This window comes from Morus notabilis, unplaced genomic scaffold (assembly GCF_000414095.1).
Source record: "Morus notabilis unplaced genomic scaffold, ASM41409v2 Scaffold238, whole genome shotgun sequence".
Taxonomy (NCBI): Eukaryota; Viridiplantae; Streptophyta; class Magnoliopsida; order Rosales; family Moraceae; genus Morus; species Morus notabilis.
This window is the reverse complement of record NW_010364717.1, coordinates 20976-46168: the sequence shown is the minus strand read 5'-3', so window position 1 is coordinate 46168 and position 25193 is coordinate 20976. Positions and strand designations below refer to the sequence as shown.

The following is a 25193-nucleotide window of genomic DNA, read 5'->3' as shown; positions in this document are numbered from 1 at the left end:
GAACCATTAATTATTTCATAGAATAATTGAGCTAAAAGCAATTCTTTTAAAATCTATGTCATTGAATTTTCTTCTAAAAAACGGGCCCATTCTTTCTTTATATAGCTTTGAATTTTGAAAAGAAAATTCACGAAAAAGCTTTCTTTCTGTAAAAAACACAGCCGCCATAGCTGGGTTTTTTTTAGACGAGCTTCCTTCAATCCAATTATCTAAACCTCTGATTACTTCACCATCTCTTCCCGAGTTTCTTCGTACGCACTGGTGTTTTTCTACCTTGTATTGCTCGCTTCTGAATTCATATATATATATATATATATATATGAATTGTCTTTAGTAGTGCCTGATCAGTCAGACATTTGTATAATTGTATATAAATTATGTATATTTATATGTAAATTATGTATATTTATATGTAAAGTCGTGTATATTTAACATGAAATACAACAAATTAGTCAATATACATATTTTCATGTTATGTGTTCACTAATTGCTATAAAAAAAACATGTTTTGAGGATTAATATACATTGTTGTTTCTTATAACTTAACATACATGATTTCTATGTAAATATACACGATTTACATGCATAATTATACAAGTGTCATGTAAATATACACAACTTATCTATAAATATACACAACTTATCTATAAATATACACAACTTATCTATAAATATACACAACTTATCTATAAATATACACAACTTATCTATAAATATACACAACTTACTGTAAATATACACACTTCATATAAAAATGTACAAGTATCGCTCTGATCAGGCACTTTAGTGCCTGACTAGAGACTTTGCCTATATATATATATATATCTATATATATATTGCTTTGTTATTTTTTAGTCGAATATTTGATCTTATGATTATTTACCTGGGTTTCTTTTGGGCTTGAAAAAAAACTAATTTATAGAAGACGGGAATGTCTAGAATTGAAATATACAGAATTGCAGCTATCCATAGTTTAGTTATTGAGTTGAGAGAGAAAGCTGCAAAGACATTATGGGGAGAAAAAAAAAAGAAAAAAAGAAACTCGTATAATCTTTTATAATCAAATGTTTTCTTATTTTAAAATTTCCTTATGGTCCTGATTTTTTTTTTTTTTTTGAGTAATGCTAAGAGATTAATCCTGGGTTTTTGTTCAATTGATTGGATTTTTATGATTACAAAAGATGTAATGGTACTAACATACATAATGAATTCCGTTGGTTGTAATTATTGTTGTTCAACTGCTTTCGTAGTGTCTGAATGAGAGATCTTATGGAACCGGATTTGATTAGTGATTTGCGTGAGAGCATTACAGAGAAGATTCTAACGCATTTGCCAATTAGAGATGCTGTGAGAACTAGCATTTTGTCTAGTAAATGGAGGTATAATTGGGCTTCAATCACTCAACTTGTGTTTGGTGAGGATTGTGGCTATTCTTTTAATTACCTACATGATGATCAGAAAAGGCTCATAGAATTTATAACAAAGGCTCTTTTGCTTCACCAAGGACTAATTCATAGTTTCCAGCTCGCTGCTAGCGATCTGGGGCGCTGCCCTGATACGGATCAATGGATAGTTTTCCTTTCAAGAAATGACATCAAAGAAATTGTTCTTGAAATGGGACAAGGGGAATTGGTTAGGGTAACAGCATGTCTTTTTCTCTGTAAAAAGTTGACCCGTTTAGAGCTGCTTGATTGCGAGTTGGATCTGCCTCCTAGTTTTAAGTGTTTTTTGTGTTTGAAGGATCTCACTCTTCATAATTGTAAGGTTCGCCGTGATGTGAGCGAAAATCTTATATCTATTTGCCTCTACTTGAGAATCTTGCCCTCTTGCCCTTTACTTCCTTTTGTTTTGCTGCAAACGTGAAAGGGGCTGAGAGGGAGAGATAGGGTGGAGCTCAAGAGCTCCTCTTGCCCTTTACTTCCTTTTGTTTTGCAGGTTCTCAATGATTCCGGCCGGCCATGGACGTTTTCCGACGGACTTCCATGAGGTAACCCATTTGTATACACTTCAATTCTCAGTCGGTTCATTGTTTTAGTTTCAACAATTGGTATCGGAGCCTCCAATTTGAGTTTTGAGGCTGCACATTTCCGGATTTTTTCATTTTCGGTGTAACAAAAACCCAAAATTTTAAATCTGTGTTTTAGCTCAAAAATGATTCTTTGAGGTTACACACTTTAAATATGTCTTATGGGTGATGAATTTGATGGGGTTTGAGTGCCGGTTTGGCCGATTGATCGCTGCTTTAAAGCTTTCAAAATGGCCGGAATGGGTTTCGTTTTCGTTTGAAATTTTGAGTGTTTTGGGTCATTTTGATGTTATGGATCAAAAAAGGATAAAATTATGAGAAAAGCCCCTTTTGAATCGTCAAAAACGGAGTTCCAAAGGCCAAGATATGTTTGGTTCGGGTCGCGGGTCCGTTCGGGTCATTTTTTGCAGGTGGCTGGAGGTCAGGGAAGAGAAAAACGATGTGTCGTTTAGTATGTCAAAGAAAATGACGTGTCATTTTTAGCTTTATATTTGTTCTCGTTTCAGTAAACGACTTATCGTTTTTATTTATGCCCCCAAAACTACATGTCGTTTTCTTAGCCCAAAAAAAACAAGTTTGACCAAACTTTGACCGGTCCGTATGAACACATCCGAAGTCCGTTTTGACTGCCGTTTTTGCCGTTGCGCTCTGTTTTTCATTTCCTACCTATTAAAATCGTATATTTTGGGTTTGGGCCACCATAAAATCATGTTTATAATTTTATATGTTGATTACATTTTTTATTGGTGGCTAATTCTCACAATTTTTCAAACAAATTTTTCTTGGGCATTTCGTATACAATTTGTTTGATGATTGATGCCATAAAATTTATATTATGTTGTTATTATTATATGGCATATTTAATTGTGAGAATTCGACAATAGTGAATATTTATGTACTCGCATGTCATAAGTCTAAATATGTCAAATTATCTGCGTGTTATGGAGCTCTCCCACAAAATTTAAAATTTCCTTTTGAAAAAAGGGCTTTTTGATGCACAACCATACATGGATGCACGTGAGCTACCAAAAAATACTTTTATTTAAATATTTGTTTATTGTATTAATTTTCATATATTTTTTGGGTAGTTTTAATTCTCACTATTTTGAGACCTAAACTTTTAGGGCATGTATGCTACTCCATATTATATGGTCATATTTTATTTATTCTCCCACATAATTTGATATTTTAGTAAATAATATTTATACATATAATTGGATGTTTGTTCAAATTTTGAAATGCCCATTTTGTGTTTAATGTTTTAATGTCTAATTTTTTGTATAGGCATACATAGTCTCTTTTGTGTTAAAGTGAGAATGAAAATTTTATTAGAAGCTCATATGTTATTATAAAGCTTAAGCTACAAGTTTGTCCGTACTTTATTTATTATTGTTATCGTTATTATTTGATACTTATTTTATGTGTGTTATGTTTTTTTTATTATGCTATTCAAGTGGGAGAAAATTAGAAATATTTTTTTGTGGATTAGCATAATCACTAACTCACATACTATTATCAAATAAGAAATTGTGAAATTATATGGATAAAGTTAATTTATTAATTATGTTTCGAAAGTCCATACGGGTAATAGAATTATCTTGTCAATAGTTTTATTGCTTGGTAGGACGGTTGAATCTTGTTGAACTTTAAGCTTGTTATCTTTATCCATGTTTCGGTTATTCGTATTATGATTTGACATTTTTTGGTTATATGAGTATCATGTTTTTTATTATACAATCCAAGTGGGAGAATATTGTGAATGATTATGTGTGGACGTGCATAATCACTAAACTCATGTCATAGTCAAATAATAAATTAGAGTGTTATGGATAAAAGTATGTATTTACCATATTGTTAAGATCCATACGAGCAATTAACTTATCCTGTCGATAATTAATTGTTTGGTAGGATACTTAGACTGGTGAAGGAAGTTTGTTGGATGTCATGAACTGCATAATCTTTACTACTCTATCGGTGGTGGATTAATGCATGTGGTTGTGTTGTTTGATGAATTGTCCTTACCTGCGAAAGAGTTCTATTCTTGCTCAACGGACTCTAGCACACAATGATCATATTGGCTTGGATCATTGGGAAGGCTAAGTAAAAGGCAAATTGCATGATCTTGTTTTACATGTCTATTGTTGGTTGCCCCTGTCGTTTTCTTTAACCCTGAGCAATCCTTGCATCTCCGCTATCTTGACGTTAAATGGGATAAGTCATTATATATGGTATGAATCTCTTTATGAATCTGTTAATGATGAAATGGACATAGCCTTGAGAGTGGATGTATTTCCTAGCTCCACTAATGTATTGAGAAACTCTATGATGAGTGGGAGTGTATGGATAACACTGAGGTAGTAGTGTCTCAATTTTAGGATGAGACAGTCACTAAAATTAGCTTTATGGAGAACGTTGTTGATAAATGAATATGTGTAAGGTCAGTAGGAGCAGTTGCATGTTTCTGTTTTTTTATGTCGGTGACAACTTGCTCGCGCTTAATGATTCTGACCTGCTGGTTAAGACGAATAGCATGTCGCCTAGTTACTTTGGTTTGAGAATCTTGAAAAAGCCTCTTATGTTCTAGGCATGTAGATTCTCCGTAACAATGATAAGTGCATTTTCTAGTCAGAGAACCTATATTATTCTTGTTTCGAATAGGTTCAGTATGCATTCTTGTTCTCCTACTAAGCATTGTTTGTTAAAGTGACAAACTCTCAAAGGTGTAATGTCCTTATGATGAAGTAAGAGAGATCAGATAAAATTGTCCCTTATGCTTACGTGTTTAGCAGCCTGATGTATGCTCAAGTATGCACACGTCTTATTATTGTGTTTGTTGTTGACGTGCAGATTCGGTACTTGAGTGATTGTTGTTATTATTACTGAATTAACTGAGAATGAAGTACCAAATAGTTGTGTATTGGCGAACCAACACTTTTTTTGTAGTTGAATCTCGTGATGCCGATTATGTAGGCTGCATAAATGATAAAAGGATGAGCTACTTTGTTGAAAAGTGTCAAATAGAGACTTGTAGCGTCCTTGACTGTGGTGCGGAGTATGTGGTGTATCGTGAGGCTATTTGTGTGATGTGATTGTGGAACCTTATTTCAACATTAGGATTAGTTCACTCCATTTCTGGACCAGTTGAAACTGTGTTGTGAAAGTTCCATAATACTATATTTCTCTTAGAATACCAGGAGCATTATCCGCTCAAGCATAATGATAGTGTGTTCTATTTTGTAAAGAGAAATTGTAAAAAGGCTCATTGTTATTGAAAACACGACTATAAACATGTTGGCAGTTCTACTAAGGGCTTACCTATTAGGTGTTTTAAGAACACGTATCCTACTCGAGACTGTAAGGAGCCTGTAGTTGTATTGTGTTAGTGATAGTTTACTGCCATTTGTTTGTGACATGTTGTTATTGATAAGAATTGCTTATGCCTCAAATAATACATGCGTATTTATGGATCTTGTCACTTTGTATGTGATATTGTGTTGACACACATTTTTGGTTGATAATGTGACAGGGAAAAATGAGTCATTTGGTAGTTTTCGATTCATATGTTAAGTTATCGCCATACTTTGATAAATCTCTAGCACCTGATTATGTATAATGATGGTATCCTGTCGATACGTCCTTAGGCATGATTGTTTTGGGTTTGTGGTTATTAGGTGAGATTCTTAGTTGATGATTATGTTGTAATGAGTGAATATTTGTTGTATGATTATGTCGTCTAAGTTGGAGACTGTTGGAATATTTTTACGTGGACTTCCATAATCATAATAATTCACTCTGTAATTAATTAAAACATCTTATAGACAACTGTGTTAATGTGAATTAATGAATGCATGTATGTCAAATATTGGTCCATATTGGGATGAAAATTTATTTTATTAACTCGCTTAAGGCATATAAATTCTCTCAATCTCATAATATTTAGTCAACCCATTAGATCAAAACCCTCTCTGAATGAATATTGGTTAAAGCCCTTAGGCCTATTTGGTTTATATAGATAGCACCCTTATTTGTTTTATAAAAAGTTTACTTGTGCTTGTGTGGGTGTGTGCAACAAACGTGAAAGGGGCAGTGAGGGAGAGATAGGGTGGAGCTCAAGAGCTCCTCTTCCCCTTTACTTCCTTTTGTTTTGCAGGTTCTCAATGATTCCGGCCGGTCATGGACGTTTTCCGGTGACGTTCCGACGGACTTCCACGAGGTAACCCACTTGTAGACACTTAAATTCTCCATTGGTTCATTGTTTTAGTTTCAACAAATCTATCTTTGTTATACTCTTATGCTGATGGCTTAGCACTATACATTAGAGCGCTGAATCTCAAGTCCTTGGATCTTGATGGCGAGAGCAGGGACATAAATCATGAGAATACTTCGCTTTTGGCTGCAATATCTGTTGCTATATATGCACCTGAAGACATTGTTGAGCTCTTTGAACAAAGTTCAAGTTGGATACTTGATAAGTTTCTCGGTGAGGTACCTCGTCTTGAGAGCCTTATCGGGTGGGCGGACTTTACAAAGGTAAAATTCTTTGATAGTCATGTTTATGAAGTTGATAACCTTTTGCCAGTTTTTTTTTTTTTTTAGCTCGATTTGTGGGTACTCATTAGCAAGATTAATGCTTAATATCCCCTTTTTTTTTTTTTTTAAGTGTTTGAGTATAGGTTATGATATGGGAAAAATTGCAATTACATTTTACCATTTAAAGGTTATTCAACTAAATCAAGTGAGTTTTAAAGATATAAAAGAGATATATGCCGTTCTTCGCTTGATTACGACCTCTCCTAATCTAGAGCAACTTCAGATCTCAGTAAGTTATTGTCAACATTCCAATTTTGATTCTTTTAACTTCCATTGGTTATTGGTGCTCAAACTTTGTATTTGATGAGTAGGGATGCTCGGAGTATTTGGTTGTGATGGAAGCACCCGAGTTGGATGTGTGGAGGAAAGAAGGCCGTTCAAAATGCGCATTCAAAAAGCTCAAACATGTGAACATAAGAGGAATGTCCAGTGTGCCATGAAATGGAATTCATCAAGTTCTTGCTATATAGATCGCCTGTACTAGAGAGGATGAGTATCACTCCTCCTCGTGTCTATGGTAAGGATGGGCGACTGGATATGCTGATTGAATTGGTACGGTTTCGAAGAGTATCTGCTCGCGCAAAAATTTTGTTCATACAAGATTAAGTTATGACATATACGGCATGTGAATTTTTTCTTGACACGATTACTCCCAGTGGCATTTGATTTATATAGAGTTTTAATGGAATGAAAGCACATATTCTTGTCTTTTTTCGGAAACAAGGGAAATTTAAATAAAATTGTTAATGAATGGCTGCAGTTTTGGTTGTAGTTGCTAGATTAGTAGATTGGTCTCAGAGCTGAAAGTAGCCAGCACAAGGACAACAAAAACTTTAAATTAATAGGTCTTTTGCACATTTTCCTTTATTTATGATGATAATGGCTGTTTTTTGTTTTGTTTTTTATTTTAATTAATGACAAGCTAGCAGTTTAAAATATAATAATATGTTAATGACTATTTGTCTGCGCACAAATTGTTAGGCCAACTTTGGCGTAAAATATCCAAAGTTTTGTGTTTAATTAACATTTGAATCGAACCCATTTGCTATGACATGGATCTGAGCCAGAAGACCCGGCGCGATGGCTCTCGCATCGATGCAGGGTGGCAAAATGTTCATGTACAGAGAGTAGTTATGAGAGACAGATTGAGTTGGGGTTGAAGAGGACAAGTCTTGGAGATTCTTTTAGACGTTTATAATCTTGCATGAAATTTGCATCACGTTAGGTTTCTTCTATTGTATTGCTCCACAAGTACAACTGAGAAGTTGGAAATCTTTTATGGCATAGCAGGAATTTGAAATGAGTTTTTTTTGTTTTTGTTTTTTTTTTTTTTCTCTTTTAACGGGCAGACTAGGCTGTTTGACAAATTAGCACCAAGCTTTTAATTTTGACAAGGATTCTAAATTTAAAGTCCATAGCAGTTATTATCTAATAACTAACTAAAATCAATTAGTCGACAAAATACCCAAAAATTTTGCACAAAATGCACCAGGAAACATTTTATTGATCGACAAGTTGGATCATGAACATTTAAGTTGTAGCATTTAAGACCCTAATTGCAGTATAAAATTGATATTTGTTATTGTTTGTACTATATTGTCAGATTATTATATTTAAGGTCTTAAATGCTGAATGAAAAGTTTAAATTGCAAATGACAAGATTCAGGCTCAGGGCACATCAATACGATTTCTCTCTCCTTTTAATGCAATTTTGGTTCTAGATGACGATCCTACTTCTTGGAATGATTTCCACCCGTAAATTGATTGATTTAAAAGTCTTCATAATCCCTTCTTTCCTATAAAATAAAATAAAATAAATTTTTACTGTAAGAATTGTCTTTTTTTCCCTATTGGCAAGAACAATTATTAACGTTGGATTAATTTTTTAACATTATGATCCATGATTGAAAATAGTTTTATGTTGTGCGCTCTAAATTTTTAACATTAGACCATTAAAAGAGTAATACAATTGCTAAAACAATAGTTCATACTATAAGGAAAAAGGACAGAACAGTTCTACCAAATAAGAAAGGAGCAAGAAATAAGCATTTTATGTAGTACATGTTTCTAAATGACAGATGAAAAAAATAATAATAAAATGAAAAAAGCATGCAAAAAATAACAATATGACGCACACCTCATAGTTAAAAATAGAGCCTCATTGATGGTATACACATTTGTCATAGAATTTTCAAAAAGAAAAGAGAAACAACATTCTTAAAAAGATTATCTAATAGAAATTGTGAATCTAGCTCAAATAAGGGCATCGTTTTTTCTCCTTTTGACTTCAACTAATAATGCCTTGTCAGCTTTTATTCGGGTAGAGAAAGTAATTTACTCTGTATTTTGCATGAACCATGTAGCGCTGTGGAGCATAATTTTAACTAAACCAATAGATAACGGATTGGAATGACGCTGAATCCAACAACAAATAGATAACGTTCATGATATTTTTTTCTAATAATAATTACAAAATGGTACATTTTTGCAGGCCCAGAGCCGAAAATAGTCTTCTCCCAGAAGGCCAGAGTGTGGAGAACCAACTCTCTTGACGTGGATTATTTGCAGCTTCATGAGTTTCCTCGGAATTATTGCTATCTGAATCAACCTGTTCATCCTGCTGTTCTTTAGCTTTAGTCCGACCTCCATCTTCTGTTCCAACATCTGAAATTTCCCCTGGCTTCTTGTCAAATAGTCCCTTGAACTGTTTTCGAGCTTTCCTCTCAACTTCCTGTTTAACAAAAGGCGAGAAACGGACGTTGAATTTATGTATTTGTGATGCATGGAATCTCCACTACATGTGGAATTACCAAGAGAATGATAAAATCACCTGCTCCTTTTGTATCAGCTTTAGAAGAGCGGCTTTTGCATTAGGTTCTGATGACTTGTCTACTTTTATCATCTAAAAGATATTCAAAAGCAATTAAGAAACATCAAGAATAAAGTCTCGAAATCATGACAAATTAACAATAGTATGAAGAACTACCATTTGGAAATCAATCTTTGCTTCCTTGAAATCTCCGGCTGCCATATAGGCCATACCACGGCGGTATAGAGCCTTGACATGTGCAGGGTTTGCATCTAAGACCTATTTCAACAAACGTGAGCAAAAGTCAAAAGCATTAACCAAAGCAACCCACGCACTGTTAAATCAATCTTGATCTATTAATCGTTCAGAAACAAGGTCCATGCAACTTACAAAAGCGAAAGAGCTTTAATTCTTTTTAAACAGATTTTAGCCGAGATTATGCTCTTTAATTATTTTTAAACGGATTTTAGCCAAGATTATTCGACTTCTTTATCAATTGTTAACCACAAATATTGGAGGTCAACTATAAGTGACATTCTTTTTAAACCTTTTAATCATACCATCCTTGCTCAGCACCAATGAAAGAAGAAAGAAAATGGAGCATTCCTTTTCAATGTTAACAATTCAAATTAAAGCAGTTTATAAGTGGCCCTATAATCAACATATGGGGAAAAAATGCTTTCAGAGAACCGAGCTGGTTCCTTTTGCTTCTAATATAATCTTGTATGATCATTTAGTTTACCAGTATAGCTTGAAGCTACAAGTAAAATAACCGAACGTAAAAGTACTTCTCAGACTTAATGGCTTGGTAAGAGAGGAAGCATGCATGAGATTAGGAGACGCAAGAAATACCTTGTTGCATGTCTCAATTGATTTTCTGCATTCACCCATCTTCAGATAGCAGGCAGCCACATTCAAATTTAACAAATTCTTCAAACATTCAAAATCAAGAGAAAATAAATATCAAATAGGTCAATGTAGTCAGTGAAGATGAACCAAAGAAGTTTCGGAATGAGGACCATAGTAAAACAAACACCTACACGTGTGTCTACAAATACTTTCCCTTCCTCATCATCCTGTGGATTAACATGATTGAATTCCCGAAGCACCTGTACAGCAAAAACCTCACAGTATTACTCAAAATAAATGCCAAAGAAGTTAAGTGGTACAAAAACAATAGGTTTCTGATGAGTGAGTTTTAGTCACGAATTAAGGATCATTTAGACTTGATATTTAGTTGGTTCTCGGGAATTTTGTGAATTTTATGTGTTTTCGTGTTTTGTTTTTAGTTTAGATGAAACTTTGGAAAGTCGGTAAATTGGAACGTTTGGTAATATTTTGGAGGGGAAGATTTGGATTTGAAAAATTAAGAGCATTGCAACTTCGATTCCTAGCTTGGAGGTGTTAAGAGAAAGTGCACCAGCGCTTAGGCCCCACAAATGGGAAATGCAGCGCCCAACAAGAACAACATCAGCGTTTTTGGCAGTAGATGCAGGCTTAGGCGCTGGGTGTATAGTGTTTTGGCAGATTTTGGAATAACCTGAATCTCATTCATTGAAAAAATGGTACAAACCCACGTACATATATAACACAACCTCTAGCACTAAGTAAGGAAAATAACTACAGCCCATATGTACAGCTATATGTCCCATGATAAAAGGGATTCAGATGACTTTCCTAAACATACTGATTTACAACTAATCAGACAATCTTATTAGTTGTTCATTTCCACACTCCCCCTCAAGTTGGAGAATAGATGTCTTCCATTCCCAGCTTGGAAATAATCCCATGAAAATAGTACTATTGAGTCTTTTTGTTAAAACATCTGCCGATTGATTTCCCGCGGATACATATGGTGTGCAGATTAATCCACATTACAGCTTCTCCTTGATGAAATGTCTGTCTATCTCAACGTGCTTTGTTCTAACGTGTTGAATTGGATTGTGGGCGATGTTAGTTACTGACTTATTGTCACAATACAACTTCATAGGTCCTTCCCACTTGATTCTTAGGTCGTCCAGGATAATCTTCATCCACAATAATTCACAAACTCCTTGTGCCATTGCTCTAACTTATGATTCTGCATTGGACCTGGCTACCACATTTTGCTTTTTACTCCTCCATGTTACCAGATTGCCTCCAAGGAATGTGCAGTAGCCAGAAGTGGATCTTTTGTCTACCAATAACCCTGCATAATCTGCATTCATTTAGGCTTCTAGTGTTAGACAAGCATTTCTTTTGAACAAAACTCCTTTTCTTGGGCTACCCTTCAAGTAGTGTATTCGGTGTGCAACTTGCAAATGTGCTTCCCTCGGATCATGCATGAACTGGCTGATCACACTTATTGAATATGCTATGTCTGGACGAGTATAGGCAAGATAAATGAGCTTCCCTACCAAACTCTGGTACATCCCTCTATCTACAGCTGGATCTTCTTTTGCTTCTCCGAGTTTATGATTCGCATCAATGGGAGTGATTGCTAGTTTGCAACCCAGTTTTCCTGCTTCCTTCAGAAGATCAGTCACATACTTTTGCTACGATATAAAGATGCACTGTCTTGAGTATGTAACTTCAATCCCAAGGAAATATTTCAGTCTTCCAAGTTCTTTTATCTCGAATTCCCTGATTAGGCGCTTCTTCAAGGCTTGTTTCTCCTTCTCATCATTTCCAGTAACAATTATGTCATCAACATATACTAAAAGAGCTGCAACTCCCCCCAAGTCAGAGTGTTTGATAAAGAGTGTGTGATCTCCTTGACTCTGTCTATAACCATTGTTATTCATCACTCTAGCAAATCTCCCAAACCAGGCTCTAGGGGATTGCTTGAGTCCGTATAGAGCCTTTCTAAGTCTACACACTTTGTTGGCAGTCTCTTTTTCCTTCAAAGCCCAGTGGAATACTCATGTATATTTCTTCCTCTAGGTCTCCGTGTAAGAAGGCGTTCTTTACATCATACTGTTGCAATTCCTAGTTGTAATGAGTAGCTAATGACAATAAAATCTTACTGTGTTCATTTTAGCCACGGGAGCGAACATCTCCTAATCATCAACCCCATAAGTTTGAGTATAGCCCTTAGCAACTAGCCTCGCCTTACATCTCTCAAGAGATCCATCAGCTTTGTATTTTAAAGTGAAGACCCATTTGCAACCCACCAGGTTCTTTCCTTTTGGTCGATCAACAATCTCCCATGTCTTGTTTTCTCTCATAGCATTACTCCATTCACTTTTAGTCAATGCCTTAGATAAAGTGTTAGGAACAAAGATAGTGCTTAGATTCACAATATAGTTCCTATGGGATGGTGAAAAACGATTGACACATAGTGGGACAATGGATATAAAGGCCTTTTTGTGCATTCTCTAGTACATTTTCTTATAGCAATAGGCAGATCAAAATCTTTTGTGTGTGATTCAGCAGATAATGAATTCAAAGGAGAAGCAGGACTTACTATGTTTTCATTAGCATGGCTCAGGTTGGAATTTGGGACTCATGCCGGATTAGGAACATCTCTTCTTCTTGAGCACGCCTTTTCAAATCGATACGAGTCATAAATAGGGACAAACACTAGATTAGACACGGGAGCAGGAACAGTCACGGGTTCAGAACGTGTTTTAACAATGACACTTTGAGAGGGGCTTTCGAAAATAGAAGCAAATGGTGGAGATGTGACTGATGGTGATGAGGGCAAATCAAGAGGTACCGGAGGAACGGATGGTGATAAGGGCAGATCAAGAGGAACCGGAGGAACCGATTATGATGAGGGTAGATCAAGAGAAACTGATGACGATGAGAGCATTTCAAGAGGAATCGATGACGATGAGGATATGTCAAGAGGGACAAAGTCTTTATCTTCCATTAATAATGTCTCCCCATGAAGATAAGACTGTGTGAAGTATGGCTTGTTTCCAGCAACGGTGACATCAGCGGATATGTAAAACTTTCTCGAGGAAGGATCATAACACTTATATCCCTTTTGTGTGGATGAGTAGCCAATAAACACACACTTAATTGCTCTAGGGTCCAATTTCCCTCTGTTTTGACTATGGACGTGAACAAAGGCAGTACACCCAAAAATTCTAGGGATTGGGCCATTTGAGATTCTCACATGTGAGTAGAATTTTGCAAGGCCTTCCATGGGAGTTTTAAAATCTAGCACTCTTGAGGGTAATCTATTAATCATATAGGTGGCAGTATGTACAGCTTCCCACCAATAGGACTTAGAAACATTCCCTTGAAATAATAAAGCCCGAGTAGTGTTTAGAAAATGCCCATTTCTCCTCTCAACGACCCCATTCTGTTGGGGTGTGCTTATGCAACAGGATTCATGAATAATTCCTTTTGAAAGTATGGAGACAAGATTTGATTAAAATAGTCTCTCGCATTGTCAGACCTAAAGCTTTTGATTTTTACCCCAAATTGATTTTAAACCATTGAATGGAAACTAGGTACAACACTACTCACATCAGATTTGCTTTTGAGCAAGAATAACCACGTAACCGATTAGACAATAATCGATTAGAGAAACGAACTATTGTTTGGAATTGTGGAAGGCCCCCAAATGTCATTGTGAATCAAATCAAAAGAATGAAAGCTTCTTTTATTACTAATAAGATAAGATGCAAGGGTATGTTTTGCAAGTTCGCAAAAATCACAATGAAAATCTGTAATATTTAATCCTTTGAACAAAGCAAGAAACATGATATTTAAAATTTTAAATGATGGGCGACCAAGACGAAAATGGCGAAGCCAGATAGCATCTTTATTTGAAGAGCTGAGAAAAGACAGAGACAAATTATTTGTGACTTTCCTTGAATTAATTGGTGTCTCAAGATAATAAAGTCCACCTTTCTCCTTAGCAAGTCCAATCCTCCTCCCTGAAACTTGATCTTGAAAAACACAATAAGAGGGATAGAAAACAGTGTGACAATTCAGATTTTGTGCTTTTTTGAATCGAGACAAGATTAGCCGACAACTGAAGAACATGAAGGACATCTTTAAGAATAATAGATGGTGTTACTTGAATATCACCTAAACCTGCAACTGTGGCAAGAAAACCATTTGCTACAACAATTTGTCTATTGCTTGGACATGGAGTATAGGTCCTAAAACATTGTGAGGAATAAGTCATGTGGTCGGTGGCCCCTGAATCGATTATCCAAGAATTGACAGAACACTTTTCCGAGACATGTAAACCAAGGGTGAATGATGACTTATCTAAGAGTGCTCATGAACAAGCACCAGATGATTTTGCCATGGAGCCTACCAAGGCAAATAACAACAGAAAAAGTCAGGCTTAATAGGCAACAATTCAGGCGATGAAGGCTTGATAATTTGTCAGGGCATGTTGTTGGCAATGAAGACCAAACTGATCGGATCTCGGCGGAGATATGAGATTGAGATGGTTCGGGCTAATGATAGCAGGCCTGAGCAAAAACATAGGCACGAACAGGGAAAGGATAACAATGGACAACAACGGACAGCGACAAAAGCGACAAACAGCGAGGGACAACAATGAACAGCGACTGAAACTGAGCCCAGAAATGGCGTCAGAGGAGGTGCTCTAAACCCTAGTCGCTTTGGCTGCAGCGGTGACGGTCAACAGTGAAGGTCGCCAAAGAAACGAGTTGCTGACGACAATAAAGGTATGCCGGAAAAAATGGCAATAAAGGCCAAAAGTCAGCAATCAAAGGCTAAGGAAAGGATTTCCCAAGAAAAAAAAAATTGAGCTTAAGGCTCTGATACCATATGACAGATTTTGTAACAATCTGAAAATCTCATTCATTGAAAAAATGGTACAAACACACGTACATATATAACACAACCTCTAGCCCTAAATAAGGAAAATAACTACATCACAGCCCATATGTACAGCTATCTATCCCATGAAGGGATTCAGTTGACTTTCCTAAACATGCTGATTCACAATTAATTAGGCAATCTTATTAGCTATTCATTTCCACAGTGTTGCAGCGCTTCATCTCATCAAAACTAACAAACAAGTGAAGCACACAAACAATCAAATTGTTCATCATCTTCAAAAAGCCACAATTAAGTTCAAACATTGTCTCATCATCGGCTAGGAGCAAACAAACCAAAACAAAACTCAAAACAATTTTTTTTTACTTTTTTTTAAAAAAAATTTTTTGAAACAAACTAAAGAAAACTAATTAAAACAAAACAAAACAAAATGACGGAAATAAAATAAGCAAATCAAAACCCTAAAAAAAAAAAAGCAAAGACAATGCCCCCAAACTTAATACTGACATTGTCCTCAATGGAAAATTAAAAACAAGATAAAGCAGAGAGGACTTCCCTGAAAAGATGTAAGCCAGCATCATCATTGTTCTCATGGGGGTGGGGAGGTGTCGGTGAGGGGCTCATTTGGAACCAGGCGGGTTGATAGAATCTAGATGGTGTGCGGTGGTAGAATCAGCGGCTGAGGAAATACAACTCCGTCGGATCCAAAGTTGAGGCCGGAGTTCAAATACATTGTCGCTAGAGTAGTGGTAAACTGTGCCAAATATTCAAACTACAAATCCTTTCTGGTGACAATCTGGTCTTGGAAAGTGAGAATCTGATCCAAGCACCGATCAACAGACCCTTTGATTTTCTTGAACAAATAGTTGCATTTGAGACATCTCAACCCTCAGCTCACTAACTTGTCCAAAAAGATCCGTTGAGGTGCTACCAAGCGCAGGAGGACAAGATGGTTCTTGAGATGAACTAGTACCTAGCACTGGTGGAGCAGTAGCGGCGGTGGGGTGGTTATCCTTGAACTGATATTTTTCTATTTTCTTTTTGGTGATTGCAGACTTTGGATGTTGTATTTCCTCGTCAACTCCCACTGAAACACCTGCTTGGCGACATGGAGCATAAATCAATAAGGGATGACCAAGAGCCCCGGTTGTAGATCCCCAGAGAGTATGGAGGATAGATTCCTTAATTATCTTCCCCACATCTATTGTAAAGCCCATTTGAAGAGCATAATTAAGGATGGCATGCTCCTTGGTGACTTCAAAAACATTGTTGCTTGGAAGCAATTTGGCGGATATGAAACAGTGCCATGCCTTTTCTTCATGTACTAAACCAGATAAGGGAAAGTTGATAACATCCGTGTCAGACTTTCCATTGCACGCGAGAGCTGGTCAAAGAATGAATGACCTCATCGGTATTAGGGCCTCCCTTGTAGTATTGAGTATGACCATAAAGGCTTTCTCACAATTTTTATTCATCCACTTGATGCTTTATTTTGAAAATGGGGTTTAATGGGTTTTGGTTGAACTTGAAAATTCACTCACTGAAATTGAATAAGTAAACAATTGAATTGAATTTAGTTGGATGTTTGTTACCAACAAAATCGAGTGCTAACGCCCATTTCTTAATTGAATTAACCGATCAACTTAACTTACTTTGCTGTCCAACATTTATTTTTTATTTCAATAATTTTTCGCAAAAAATTTGAACATATTTTGGGCAAATTGTAATATTTGTTGATGGTCGTATGATCAAAGGATAGCCACTTTCCTCAAAAAAAGGCCTTGTCTTTATGTTCTTTGGCCTTGGCATAAAACTCTCACCACTGTAACAACACGGGTAGCAGTTGCTTGGTAAACTCTTGCCAATTTCTTCTTGCGATTTGCCCTTCGATTATCTCTCCGGGGTTATCAAACCCTCTTTCAGGAACACGTCTTAGCCACAACCAAGTGTTTATATCGCTCTGATGCTTGAAAACTCACAAATTTGGTCTTATTAAACACTTGTGATTAAGAAGAAGAAGCAACCGGAGTAGACATTCCTTGTGGCTTCAGACACATTACAACGCAATCAACACTCTGCAACAACCACCAATTAAACGTTCAAGCCACAAAGCCAAATTCTCTGTCAAAACCACACTCCCTAAAACTTGCTTAAAGTTCTAAATCTCACCAAATATTCTTTCAAAGCACCACTCCTCAAAAATCAAAGCCCAACAATCACCGGAAGTCCAATTCACACCCAAAATTCTCTCACAGGACTTTCCTCAAATATTTTTATGTGCATAATGATAAGCCTTTACTTATGCAAGTTTTCATTAGGAGGAATAAGAGGGTTGGGTGAGGTGGCAATAGTTTGTTTCGTGAACAGGGGGAGGCTCTGGTTGTTAGGAGGGGAAGTTGTTAGTTACTGCGGACTTTAGGTTGTTAGGAGGTTAGTTAGAGGAATTGAGGGAAATAAAAAAATGAAGTTAGCTGAGAGAAGGAGGGAAGTAACTAGAATTTGTGTGGGACAAGTCTTGGAGAGTCTCCAAGCAGGGGAGAGTGTCCAGTCTCTCGAACTACTGGACTTTACTTGTACTCTTTCTTGAGTTCTCAAATCAATAAAGTTTTTCAGTTCAATCTTTTGTTTCCGTTCTTGTAAGAAAGGGGCAGAGTCTATCACATTAAAATAAGTCTCAAAGTTCTAGCATCAACAATTCACCAAAACTCCCCAAAATTGCTCAAATCACTCAATTTCAACTCAATCAGCACAAGAAGAGATTGACGCTTGTGGTTAGTTGTGAACAAACCAAGCACTTTTGAGAACTTGAAGAATTTGCACCAAACTCCTTGAAGAACCGGATGAGAAGGTTGATGATTGTTGAGAAGTCAAGTGTGGAAGAGTGATTTTGGTAGAATGATGATCGGATTTTTTGAGGGAATGGCCGGAGTAAGGAGAGGAGGCGTGAGAGAGAATGAGAACTAAGGGTTTTGCTTAAACTCGAACTAAGGATTTTTAAGGGAAAACCCTCTATTTTTTTCTTAAATTTGAACCATAGCGCCGCGGCGTTAATGGCTGTACTTTTTTTTTATTTTTTTATTTTATTTTATCTTTTTTGCCTGGGGTTCAGTTGCTAGAGAACTAAAAGATTCCATACTATCTATTATTACATCATTTTAAACCAACGGTGTATTAGCCAATAAAGTTTATGTCCATTTTAGATAAATGCAAATTTATGTTAATTATGTAACAAAACAGTAACGGAATAGTCAGTAGCCTCATATGCTTAAAATAAGTTGGTGGAAATACACATTACCTTGTCATACTTTGCCTTTGCAATTTCATATTTACCTTCTTTGAAGAGCCTGTTACCCTGGAAACAAAAAGAGTATCAACATATAACATCCTAAGATCCATGATTATAACCCCACATAAAAAGAGGAACAACTAGGAAGAGATAATTTGGAAAAACATCATGGGTTCAGCACACATGTACATAGGTAAATATACAAATTATTAATTGAAGGTTATCAACGCATACCGTACTTCTGATCTTCTCTGCGTCATCCATTATACTTTGAAAGTTCATACCAGTCCAATCCTGCAATGAGGATTTTAATTTTCATTACATTCTCAACATTTGAGTGGAGAAAGAGGAAGTTTGAATCCACATTTCCAAGAACAAAAAAATCAAATCAAAATTTCACGATCATGTCAAAATTTTTTGTCTCTGAATTCAAACATCCAAGGAAATTAACAAATTTACACAATCACGTAAAAATTTTTGCAGTATCTCAATCCAAACATCTAAGGAAATTAAAGATCTATACACAACGGCTTTGAGAGAATTTGATCCAGACAGGTAAAGGTTGTAAAAGAGTTCAATTGGTGCGGCAACAGTTCACGTAGATGGTCAAACCCCAGCATAAAATTAGCAAAAACAACAGAAACCAGAAATGCATGACAACATGAGAACATGAGAACTCAAAAGAGTCTGACCACCATTAAGTATGTGACTGATGACAATTTCTCTCGGATCCAGGTATTTTATTTTTGAAAGTACAATTACTAAGTTTGTTTCTGTTTCTTTTTCTTTTTCTAGAAAGTAATTAATGAAAAAAAAATTAATACACCTAAAATTTGCAAGAATAAACAAACATGAAAAACAATTGACAAAGTAAGAAATTTCCAGCTGGCATGATTGGATAACAAACTTTGAAGATGACGACACAAAATTTTCAACTTAATTTCATAATGGTCAAGAAAACTACCTTTGGCGTCTCAAAACCCAGAAGTTCAATCTCCCATTGGATGTGAGCTCCTTCAGGAACATTAGTTGGCCTGGAGTGTTGGGAATAAACCGGAAGAAGAGTAAATATGAAGATGGCAAGACAATTCTATCCATGATACATCACTAAATACAATGTATGCACAATCAAGGATTATTGTTGTCTGTAAAACTAGACTTTGGAAAGTAACCTAGGAAACTTGTCATATGCATAATCTGGAGGACATGTTACAAGAGCAACCTCTCCAGGCAGCATCAAACGAACACACATTTCAAATCCCTCAGGTACCTACCACATAAGATAATAGTCTTAGAGAAAGGAATAAATGTAAGCTATTTAACACAAAAATAGGAGAAATAGTTCAGCAAAAATTTACCGCCTGCAGTCTGCAAATGTCGTCAATGGGCAGTGTTAATTTAATCCAATAATCTTAATTTAAAAAAGTTCCCCAATAAAAATCAAAAGGGAAAAAAAACTGTAATCCTAAGTACTTTCATCTTGAGATGCTAAACAACTCACAAGGCCTTCTCCCGAACTGAACTCCAAAGGTTGTCCATTGTTATCAATTCTTGTATCATAAAAGACTCTATTTTCTTCACTTAAAAGCATGCCTTTGTAGTGAACACGTAGGAGACTGTCATGGAGAGGGCAATCCATTGGAAACTCACCTAGTCGTTCAACATAAATTTCAAAATTCAAATTTAACAGAAAACATGTAACATTTAAAAAAAAAAAAAAAAAAAAAAGAGCCATCTAATTCGATCTTATAGATAAGAACCACTAGGAAAAGACACAGGGATTGAAGAAGAAGCTGAATTGAACATTCAAGTGCATACGGTTCCCTACTCAAGGCTGTATAGTTAACACCTGTATGACTATAACAAAATTCCGAATCCTTACCCTTTCCATCACGAATACGACGTTTTATTAGACGGCCATCTCCAAGCATGTCCCGCACCTGTCAATTAGTAGCTCGATTTTTTGATAATAATGATCTTGCATTCCCAGATAGTTATCCATAATGAAAGTAGATAACCACACGAAGAAACATAAACATCAAAACATCACTACTAGAAATGCATTTCCAGAAAATTTGTAGAGGCACCTAGAGTGTTGCCCCTACCATGTATAAAGTTTCAATGTTGCTAACATCTTCAGAGATTTCCAATTTCTTTTCATTTGTTTTGTTCCATGAGAATGAGAATGGGAAATAAAACTAGCTGTGATTACTAAAACGTAAGAAACTTAGAAATAAAGAATATAAGATCAAAGTAATGAAAGTGAAGCAATGAAATGTTCATTAGAAACTAGGTTTCTTTGCAAGTTCCAGGCGTTAACAAGCAATTACCTACGAGCACAAACAGAAAGGTTATACATAGGCTTAACTTCTGTTTCAATTTGCTTATAGTTTTAAGGTAAATCTGGTTCATGTAGCATCTGTGATGTCAATTTGTAGACTAGTCTAACTTTGAAGTCAATAGGATGCCAAATACTCCACACAATTCTTTTTGATATCAAGAGATCCCCCGGGCCCACGATATGAGCCGAGTTTGAAACTGGAGCCATCCGCCAAACCCTACAAGGCTACAATCTTTGGAAGGCAAGAAACCAAATACTCCACACAATTTGAAACAAGTTAAATTGTGTCAACAAGACAATGATTAAGGCATTCTAGCAATAAATTGAGTCAACAAGACAATGATTAAGGGATTCTAGCAAACAAGAAATACAATTCGCAAAGTGAGTAGATTTTGAGGCTAAAAAGTATCATGTTTCGGTAGCATAAATCTTACAAACTTGGATTAAATTGGAGGAACAACACACAAAGAATTTGCAGCAGAACTTCACACACCTGAACAAAGTGAACAAGCTCCACCTCAAAGTGCACTTCTTCCAAGCCTTCTACTTCAGGCATGAAAGGAGACTGAGTTAAGTACTGACCCTTCACATATATGACTCCCTTCTCTCCCCGTGCCATTGTACCAATTCCCATTTCAAGACCTTTAGGTACCTAGAAAGTAGCATACGAACGCTGATTACACGTAATTTAATATATGCCCAGTTTCACTAATTCCAATATATACATTTAACGACGAATTGAACCAACATGAATACAAACTGAAAGCAGTCTTTCATCCATCGTGAAAGTGAAAAGATAACAGGCACATTAAACAACCATAAGATTTGTTTCCCCTTCAAATTGGTTTTTTTTTTTTTTTTTCCTTTTTCAAGAAACGTTTAACTACTAACCTCTGACTTTCCAAAAGTAAAGAAGAACGGTTCTCCTTGAGTATGTGAGGCGATCACCTTCCCATTGGCAGTCTTTGCAGAAATCCTGAGAACAGCCAAATACTTTTCTTAGAAGCTTTTAGCCGAAAGCTTCCAGTTAAACACAAACCAGAACAAGAGAAAATCAAGGTGCAAGAACAGGTTCCTACCAGGCTTTTACTTCATAAGGTTCCCTTGGCGATTCCCAGCCCTGCCCCTCAGCTATGACCTTTGCATTTTCAATTGAAAATATATAAGAGTTAGAATTGAGTATCTAGTATCTACCACAAAATTCATTACCAGTAGCAAAATCTTCATATTATAAGCTGCTTCCTGGTTTTGGCATAAGGTTCGATTTAGGTATATGCACAAAAAATTTTCATTTTTTTCCTATATCCTATTAGGTAATATCTGATTTATTAAATATTCTTCTTAAAATGAAATTTGAATATCAGGCAATAGCAATGAAGCGCTTGTGTCAACTTGTATTTGAGACTTGATCGAACTCAATGAGAGATGAAGAAAAAGATGGCCTTATTCAACATAAAAATTAAGAAGACCAGAGAGAATCCAGTTAAGCCAGTCTATGAAATGCTGTGAGAGAATATATAGAGACCTAAGAACGACATGTTATCTCTTAAGAACATTTCTTATTCAGAAATTTAACCTCTCAGAAAAATATAAGATTCTCTCAGTAGTAAACAACAGAAATCAGTCAGTCATTTTAGTACCTTCTTTATGACTCCCATGTCATCACTAATGACCTGAATTCAACACAAAAAGAAAGATTATAAGACTACAAAAGAAGTAAGAACCAGCTATTCTAAAAATGTATGGCGCTGAATAAGATTGGATTAAATAAATAAAAGCAATTAAAAAACACTGAATTTCTCACGATAACCACAGAAATTCACATAGAATTTGGCATAAAACTTGCAAGTACAAATTTATGGTTCAGAAAGTAAAGTTCTCAGTTTGACATTCTTGCCTTTGCTTTAAAAAAATCTATCATCTCAATCTCAAAATGAAGTTCATCATCCTTCGGAAATTCACTGGAAACTGAAACTGGACAATCATCCTCGCCATAGTGCAGCTGAGGCTTCATCTTGAACTGAAACATTAAAATAACATACCCAGTTAAATTATTAATAAAAATAAACCACATATCAAACTCTACTTCCTGGTTACTGACAGACTTTTCTTCTTTTCCTTTTCTTATTATTTCTTCAATTGAGCTTATACATCAATATATAAAATTGCCAACAATAATGAAATGTCAATTGAAAAGAAAAAATATGCTTTAGTTTCATCGCCGGATAGTTTATCTAACTTTTCACTATGCTGTTGTACATGCATGTGGTTTATCTAATTGTTACCTATGCTATTGTCACACACATGTATCTCGGTAGACCAGCAGAAAAAAAATAATAAATAAAATAAATAAATAAATAAGAAGAAGAAAGATAATCAGGAAACTAGGAAGGCATTACCATTGCTATTTCGCCCTTCAACATTGTTGGAATCCCTTCAAGCAATCCCAATATCATTTTGCTTTTTCCCAAAACATGCCTTATTGGAATATCTTTGCCTAATAACATGTTACTTCAATCAAAAGAATACTCCGGCTCTACTTTGCCCAAAGTTTAATTTACTCATTAAGCATAAAAACGAGGTAATAACTCATGAGCAAGCAAAAAGAATTGCTTCACAGGAAGATACTAAACAGAAAACAAACAAACAGCTCCATAGGATCATTTTGTTAGTAAGACAGAATTCTACGCCTCAAAACTACGGAGAAAAGGAACACTGCTTAGAGGGACAGAGTGACTTATTTACTATACACACATTCAGCTTCCACATTAATAAACCTTTAAAATCGTTGAAATTTCACTCCTCTTACTCTAGTATGTACAGATATGTCGTATTTTTCTTCGTTGACAATCCATCCCTGACTTCTCCATGTTTGACTTCCATAGATTCAATGAACTGAAGAATATGATCTTCTCTATCTGGCTTCTAATCCAAATCAATGCAATAACGGGAAAAGTCTACCGATATCTAAGAGATGGTTAAAATGTGCAAAAGTAAAAGCAAAATCAACTGACCTCCATGTTCTGATCTCGTCGATTCAACAACAACTCCATCCAATGTTCGAACAGTGCAATGGTAAATAACCTGCAAAACACAAACTATTCGCTAATTGGGGGGCGAACAAACGGTTCTCAATCTTGCATTTCCGGGACAAGATGTTTGTTAGCTGAACACACAAGATAATAAGTCCTTGAGCATAAAGAATAACCTGATCGCCATCCAATGGTCTTGAATCGCCTCCACCAGGCCGCATTAGAGCTTTCATCAAACTTCCCGGAACAATTTTCTTTTTCCTTTTCATCATACACAAAATAATAATAAAAAGAAAAAGAAAACACTTATTATTCAGTTGAGAAAAACCTAGAAAAACAAATAACAAAATTAAGAAAGAAAAAACCTCTTTTCGTCATCGGAGGATGCTTTGTTCTTATGCGGCACAAATTCCTTTTCTGCGTCCTCCGTAGCCATTTCCAATTATCGTAGAATTATCAGACCTGGATTATGGTAATAGAATCGTTTACAAAAAAAATAACTTTAAATATAAAATCTTCGTTGATTAAAAAAAACAAACAAACAAAGCTAATCAATGAATGCCAAAACCTTAATTTCCTAAACTAATCGAAGAATTCTTAGTTTCCAGTTAAAAATAAAATAAAATCGAATGTACCACAGTCAACGTAGTTCGAATAAGGACCTCGTGCAAGCAATAATACAGTATGAGTTTACATTTCCCGCAAATTCTCAGCAACCAAACAAGCCAATTATACATTCTTCAGGTTTTTTTTCAGAGAAAAAAAAAAGATTTATGATAGTAAACTACTGAGAATTTTATCCTTAAGATTGAAAAGCTTCGATTTTTAGCTGAATGAAACTGAAAATTACCTGATATTTTGCCAATTTTTAAGACGAGTCGAGAAAATTGACTGGAGAGTCGTAGATTTTCAGACCGGAAATCAAACTCTAGTACAATGCTCGTCTTTTTTTTTTTCTTTTTTCTTCTCTTTTTTTCGTCATTTGGGGGAATTGAGAAGGAGATCTTGACCGTTGATCTCGTTGATTTTTGTAAGGTCCTTAAAATGATACAGTGTAACTGGCGCAGGAGATAACTTCTTTGTTTGGCGCCACACTACTCATTCATATAGTAGTTGACCAACCCAGAGCCGACTTCGTTGATAATCAATGATTGCTTGACACGTGGCACTTTCCCTTGGCATGGGCTCCTTACGTGATTTAACAAATTCGGCCACCATATAGGTCAGGTTTTTTTAACCAACTTCTTTGTTTGGCGCCACACTACTCATTCATATAGTAGTTGACCAACCAGAGCCGACTTCGTTGATAATCAATGATTGCTTGACACGTGGCACTTTCCCTTGGCATGGGCTCC

General features: G+C 35.8%; 1 protein-coding gene and 1 pseudogene across 2 annotated transcripts; one reads left to right on the top strand and one right to left on the bottom strand.

Annotated features, from left to right (window-relative positions):
- Positions 1-1257: 1257 nt before the first annotated feature.
- LOC21395562 lies at positions 1258-7270 on the top strand (annotated as a pseudogene).
- A 1507-nt stretch (positions 7271-8777) lies between these two features.
- On the bottom strand, positions 8778-24819 carry LOC21395561 (peptidyl-prolyl cis-trans isomerase PASTICCINO1). Of its 2 annotated transcripts, none has more exons than XM_024171369.1 (21): positions 24689-24819; positions 24204-24300; positions 24015-24099; positions 23821-23890; positions 23206-23303; positions 22704-22826; positions 22447-22479; positions 21886-21944; positions 21698-21782; positions 21300-21458; positions 20348-20405; positions 19967-20115; positions 19638-19735; positions 19430-19499; positions 18700-18759; positions 18475-18531; positions 10466-10534; positions 10278-10355; positions 9603-9704; positions 9447-9518; positions 8778-9347 (listed from the first exon to the last, which is right to left on the bottom strand). In XM_024171369.1, exons 2-21 carry the CDS (start codon positions 24272-24274, stop codon positions 9084-9086), a joined length of 1860 nt encoding a protein of 619 aa, XP_024027137.1. In that variant the 5' UTR covers positions 24275-24300; positions 24689-24819; the 3' UTR covers positions 8778-9083. The 2 variants fall into 2 exon arrangements, with proteins under 2 accessions (XP_024027137.1, XP_024027138.1); XM_024171370.1 differs by lacking the exon at positions 24689-24819 and adding an exon at positions 24474-24552.
- Between the last annotated feature and the right edge of the window lie 374 nt (positions 24820-25193).

Excerpts from the sequence above, each read along its gene's own strand:
- LOC21395561 (XM_024171369.1), bottom strand. The coding sequence starts at position 24,274 with ATGGCTACGGAGGACGCAGAAAAGGAATTTGTGCCGCATAAGAACAAA. Across the intron at positions 23,304-23,820 it reads GACGAGATCAGAACATGGAG|GCAAAGATATTCCAATAAGG; the intron begins GTCAGTTGATTT and ends ACATGTTATTAG. Across the intron at positions 9,348-9,446 it reads AGCTGATACAAAAGGAGCAG|GAAGTTGAGAGGAAAGCTCG; the intron begins GTGATTTTATCA and ends TTTGTTAAACAG.